Raw genomic sequence first — 6606 nt, forward strand, 5'->3', positions numbered from 1 at the left:
TTTTATCTTTCATTCAAAAATGTTTTGACTTTAAGAATATTACTTTTGGTTTTGGGTCACAGCACATCCAGTGGTATTCAGGGATCACTCCTGACAGGACTTGAAGAGTCATGGTGTGCCGAGAATCAGATCCCTGTGACCTGATGCAAGGCAGAATAGTACTTGTGTGTTATCAGCCCTTTTAGCATCTCTATAGCCCTTTTATAGCGTTTTTACGGTTTTCCTAGAACATGTTACGTGTATACACAGTAAATGTAACAAATAGAATAGTATAATGGGAAAAATTCTTGGGTGCCAGTAATAAAACCATGATCAAGCACATACCTTGTGTCTCTATCCTATGTTAATATCCCAGCCTCAAAACTAGGCATCTGATGCAATTCCTGACAGCATTTCCACTATATTTTCACTTTCTGATAGTAGTAGAATCATAGAAAATATATCTTTTCATCATGTATTTTCTTTTAAGAGATCTTCAGTTAGATTTAAAATGCCTTAACTGATGATGCAAACCAGAACCATGGTTTATCATGACTTCAGTACACGCTTTACATGCAAGAGCCTGGGTTTTAATCCCAACACTTAATGGTTCTCAAAGCATTAGACTGGGCCTAGCAGCCCTTAGTGTCACTAGATGTGCCCAGAGCCTAAAACAAATGTTTCTGTAAATCTGATTTTTGGAGAAAGAAAAAGACTGATTAGTTTGTGGGTTTGTTTTTTGGGATTTTTTGTTTTGTTTGTTTGGGGTCACACCCAAAAGCCCCAGCAACGCTCAGGACTTACACTTGGTTCTGCGCTCAGGGATCATCCTTGGCAGGGCTCAGGCACTTGTATAGGATGCCGAGGATCAAACCCAGGTTGGCTGTATGCAAGTCAAGTGTGCTACCCACTGTACTATCACTCAAGTCTAAGGAAAAAAGTATTTCGAGAGAATAAATAAAGACCAAAAAGGAAAAAACACCATTCCTCTTAACCCTTCAAATCAAAATACAGTATAATTGTTGTAGAGTAAATTAGTCTTTATAATGTTAGATAAATTAAACATTTCTTTTAAAATAAAAAAAAGTAAATCTGGCTTATCTAAATAGATTTGCACTATTTAAACCTAGTGCAAAAGTAATGATGGTTTGGTTGAAATTCAGGTGGACAAGATCGAGGAACTTGATCAAGAAAATGAAGCAGCATTGGAAAATGGAATTAAAAATGAGGAAAATAGAGAATCAGGTGCTGATTCAGCTGAGAATGCTGCTGATCCCAACAAAGAAACAAGTGAAAATGCAGATGGCCAAAATGATGAAAACAAGGAGGACTATACAATTCCGGATGAGTATAGAATTGGACCATATCAGCCCAATGTTCCTGTTGGTGAGATTTAAGACTTTGTTTTTCCCCTCTCAGCTTCCCCAAGCTTTGTGCTTCACCTTTCAGCTCCCCTGATCTCTGCTTTTAAAAAGATTATATAGTTGGTTTTGGATAAGCTGACTGCATTTTGAATTAACTTTGCAGAACAATATGTAAATCGTAATAGATTTTTAATACTTCCTTTTCCTCAAACATTTACTGATTTTGTGCTATCTTTTCTTCCCGTTTCTTGCCATTTTCTTCTCGTCAAAGGTTTCTCTGAATTTCACATTGAATTTGTGGTTTTTTTGGTTATGTTTTTGCTTGTTTTTAAGAATATGATTAGATGAGAATTCAGCAGCAATTAAGTATGAAATCTTATGTCTGGAATTGTTTTGGTTTTTTATTTGAATTAGGTCATATTCAGCTTAACTGCAAATGGTATTTAAATTATACTGATGGAAAAGTTGCAAACACCAAAATCTTTAGTTTATTGAATTTGTAAGATTGTATGTTTGTATTCTAGGTATAGACTATGTGATACCTAAAACAGGTTTTTACTGTAAGCTGTGTTCACTCTTTTATACAAATGAAGAAGTTGCAAAGAATACTCATTGCAGCAGCCATTCTCATTATCAGAAATTAAAGGTAAGGCTGAATCTTAAAGAGAATTTTTCATAAAAAATATGTAAAATAGAAAATAATGTACTTTCTGTGGTCCCAGCACAATGCTTTTGCTATGTGTTAACATTTTTATTTATTCATGGGCCTTAAGTAGTTTAACAAATTCTGGAAGCCACTGAGTTTCTGTCACATACTCAATGATGATTTAGTAGTTTCTAACCATGTTATATAATGTGTAATTGAACTTATTTAAATACTCATAATTTGGACTTAATTTTTGTAATTAGCATTTTTCTGGATACCTTGATAATCAAGTCAAGTGAAATAATAAAGACGTCAATTTATACTGTCCCATTTCCAATCATAATGATTTTTATAATGACTTTAAAATGTCAATATTCTTCAGTATGTTTTTCCCAATTCATTTTATGATTAATTGGATATGTAAAAGATTTTTAAAAGCTATACAATTAAACTTGGATTTGGAGAGATTTATCATTTTAGCTTTACAGATTAAGCATTGCAGTAGATAATTGGAAAAAGCTTGAAAGTACCAGTAAAACTAGGAATTATAATGGTTTACTCTTCTTTAAATGCTCGAGCATAAATTATACATGCAGGAACCTGTCATGATTCTTGTCATGTCATGGTGTCTTAAGCACTACTAAAGGATGAGTGGTAGAGGGAGTGCCTACCAGAAGACTGGAAAGATTGCTCAAATGATTGGTGCTTGGGCTGGAGCTATAGTACAAGGGGTAGGGCATTTGCTTTGCACTAGGCTGACCCAGGTTCAGTTTCCAGCATCCCATATGGTCCCTTGAGCACCGCCAGGAGTAACTCCTGAGTGCAAAGCCAAGAGTAACCCCTGTGCATCACCGGGTGTGACCCAAAAACAACAACAACAAAAAAAAGACTGGTGCTTATCCTTTGTATATAGGATGCTCAGAGGACCGTGTGATGCTGGCTACTGTGCCTGAAAGGTCTCATACACACACACTCTAAACCTCCCTCCCCAAAATAAATATTTTATTTAAGTAAATTGTAGATACTTGGTGCTATAAAACTACTGTGGTGTGTATTAATGGTAATGTTTCATGTGATGACTTAAGTAAGAATTCTTACTGCCCATCTATGGTCTCTTACAAGTAGGAGTATGAGAAGAAAATGGGATTTTGTTTTGTTTTGGTTTTTGATTTTTTTTTCTTTTAACTTTTTGGGTCACCCCAATAATGCACAGGTGTTACTACTGGGTCTGCACTTAGGAATCACTCCTGGTAGTACTCCAGGGACCATATGAAATGACGAGGATAGAACCCTGGTTCACCACATACAAGGCAAATGCCCTACCCACTGTACTGTTGTTCAGGCCCCTGGTGATTATTTTCAAAATTAACAGCAATTTAGTATATTCATTATGCAGTTATGCAGTTAAAGACGTTATCCAGAAGAAAAGTAAAAACAGTCTCTGATTATGATATTGTGCTTTCTGTATTACAGTTTTCGCTATATATTCTCTAATGGAGCAATCCAACTTTTTTTGTTTTTTTACCTTTTTTTTTTTTTAACCTCACCTGTCTGTGCTTAAGGCTTACTCTTGGCTTTCCTCTGCACTCAAGGGATCACTCAAGGGAGTGATCCTGAGTGATCCCTTGAGTGCAGTGCAAAGGATCAAACCCAGGTCAGGCATGAGCAAGGCGAGTGCCTTATCCTGTTACTTTTTGGTCCAAGGTTTTTTGTTTTGATTTTTGGGCCACATCCAGTGGTGCTCAGGTTTACTCCTGGCTCTGCGCTTAGGGATCACTCCTAGCAGTTTCAGGGGGCTATGTGGGTTAACTAGAATCATATCATGGTGGGGGCACATGCAAGGCAAGTGCCCTACCTCTGTACTCTGGCCCCAAAGTTTTCCTTTTTATTTTTTTTTCCCTCTGGCTTTTTGGGTCACACCCAGCAATGCACAGTGGTAACTCCTGGCTTTGCATTCAGGAATTACTCCTGGCAGTGCTCAGGGGACCATATGGGATGCTATGGGTTGAACCTGGGTCAGCTGCATGCAAGGTAAATGTCCTACCTGCTGTAGTTTCGCTCCAGCCCCCAAGTTTTTCATTTTTACTTTTTTTTTTTTCCCCATAGTTTACAATGCTTAATCCTGTTGCTGTACTCAGGAATTCCTGGCAGTGCTCAGGGGATGCTAGGCTTGATATGGGGTGCTAAGGATTGAACCTGGATTGGGTGCATGCAAGGCAAGCACCTCAGCCACACTGTACTCTGTCCAGCCCCCAAATTTTTTGTTTTGTTTTGTTTTGTTTTGGGGCCATACTTGGTGGCACTCAGGGTTTAATCCTGACTATGCAGGAGGGGGTGGGGGGAAGACTAATAGCAAACATACTATATTGAGGGGACCGTACCCAGTGATGCTCAGGAATCACTCAGGACCATACAGGACCATACGGGTTGCCTGGATTGAACCAGAGTCAGCCACATGCAAGGCAAATGCCTTACTTGCTGTATTAATTGCTCTGGCCCCACAGTAGCTACTCTTGGAAAATTGATGCCTGTTTGGTACAGTGGAATGGGCATTGAATAAACCTGTTTTCTTGGAATACCAGTACTTCAAAGTGACTAAGGTGTTTTAAGTGGTTTCAGTATATGGTAAGGTTTTGTTGCATACGTGAAATTTTTTGCATTATACATTTTTGTCTCCATGCTGTACTGGATATCACCTAAATCAGTTTAGTTTTATAGCTTAATAGGAATAGTAATCTCCAGTATGCTAATGCTATTTTCATTATACCCTATTTCCTAAACTTATTTGAATGTTTTATTTTTGTAGAAAATCCATTTGTTAGGTTTGAGTTATGATTTAATCTCCCTGTAATTAATTTTTTTCCAGAAATTTCTGAATAAATTGGCAGAAGAACGCAGGCAGAAGAAGGAAACTTAAGATGTGCAAGAAGCTAAATGATTTCAAAGAAAATAATGGTTCTTTGTTTTTAATGTTAACCTTTTTTAAATATAATACTGATAGTTAGAAAACTATTGTATTCTTTTGTTTTAGTGGAAAAGTAATAGGTGTCCATGTGTTAAATGTCATAGCATAAATACATATGCAGTTAAGTTAATGGAGATTGTTTTTGTTTTATCAGAATGGTAACAAAAGTACTTTGTAGAGTCTGGTTTTGTAAAGCAATTTAAGACAACTTGCACCACTAAAAAAAAGATACATTGAACCATTCAGAGAAATTAAATTTAGTAGTTCCACACTTCAAAGAAATGTCAAGGCTTTTGATTTCATTTAATAAAGAACAAAACCAATTGGTTTTTTTTTTTTCTTTAATTGTAATTATAACTGTCATCTGAAACATTCCACATTTAATCTGAGCCTTGAGGACTTTTCTTTTGGAGTTGAAAGCCTTTTTTTGGCTGTTGTGTTTTTGGAGAATTCCGTGCCAGATCGGTGACTAAAATGCAGGTGCACTTTTTTTGTCATGCTGTTGTTTAGGTATTAAGTAATTTGGTTTAGATTTTGTAATTCTTTTCCCTGCGTTTCTGCTAGATTTCGTATTCTAGTAGTCAATGTATTTTCAGTGAAATGTAAAAATACTCCCGTTCTCTTTGACCAGTATTAATTTTTTGAGATCTTATTGCTTGTCACTTGAATCCTGTAGCTGTCATACATCTGGTATAAGCAACATTTGGTTTTTGAAGTGTGTAGACCATCTTCGTATTTTCAAGATGTAATTTTACATTTCTGCATTTTAAAAACAGTTTGGGCATAATCTAAACGCACGCTTCTAATTCATATACCTGCACATGTGACTTTGTGAACAAAAATTTGCATGTATGATCTGTGTTTACTTGTAACTTTCTGGTTATATACTGCTTATATCTGTGGATTCAAGTTTCTGACGTAAATACCAATAAAAAAGACCTAGGCCATGTCATTGGTTATACATGTTTGGAATGTTAACCAATATATTTGTCAGTTGTGGTTTTTATTCACCGCTACACTTTTTTGCATGTCTTAACAAATTAATTGCTTTTTAAATCTAGAGTGTTCTAAAACTGCTACTAAATACTGCGATTTAAAAAGTTTTTGGTGCTGATGGATTTCTTGTTCCTGTTATATAATTAAAATTGGGAGTTGTTTTTTTAAACCTTGGAAGAAGCACAACAGTGCTCAGAAGGAAAAATTGAAAACTTTATGTTTAAACATATTTAAGTCTCTAATACTCTAATAATAAAATTGGAAATCACATCAAGAATTCTTCTACCAGCTTATAAAATGAGTTGGGATTGTTGGCATAAGGGACCTGTTGTTGGGAACAAATTTTTTAAATGATAAAATTGGGGCCAGAGAGATTGTATAGCAGGCAAGATGCTTACTTTGCAAGTGACCAACATGTGCTCAATCCCTGGTACCACATGGTTTCTCAAAACCTGCCAGGAGTAAAGCCTGAGCCCTTCTGACTGGTCCCGCAACCCTTTTTCACCCCAAAGTAACATATAAAGTTGAAAAGCTTTGGGACAGGAGAGGTATAGGTAGGACACTTGATTTTCATGAGGTTTACCTGGATTTAGTACCTGGCACCCCATATTTCGGGTTCTTCCAGGAATGACCCCGAGCACTGAGCCAGCAAGAAG

General features: G+C 36.5%; 1 protein-coding gene across 3 annotated transcripts in view; it reads left to right on the plus strand.

Moving 5' to 3' along the window:
• Positions 1-6194, plus strand: part of MATR3 (matrin 3) — a 33889-nt gene extending 27695 nt beyond the window's left edge. For all 3 annotated transcript variants that reach the window (XM_056124258.1, XM_056124257.1, XM_056124260.1), the window contains 3 exons: positions 1143-1365; positions 1868-1989; positions 4856-6194. In XM_056124258.1, coding sequence (XP_055980233.1) covers positions 1143-1365; positions 1868-1989; positions 4856-4906 — 396 coding nt within the window. In that variant the 3' untranslated portion in view covers positions 4907-6194. The remainder of the gene's footprint in view (positions 1-1142; positions 1366-1867; positions 1990-4855) is intronic.
• The last annotated feature ends 412 nt before the right edge of the window (positions 6195-6606 follow it).

Source organism: Sorex fumeus, unplaced genomic scaffold (assembly GCF_029834395.1).
Source record: "Sorex fumeus unplaced genomic scaffold, SorFum_2.1 ptg000051l, whole genome shotgun sequence".
NCBI classification, from domain to species: domain Eukaryota; kingdom Metazoa; phylum Chordata; class Mammalia; order Eulipotyphla; family Soricidae; genus Sorex; species Sorex fumeus.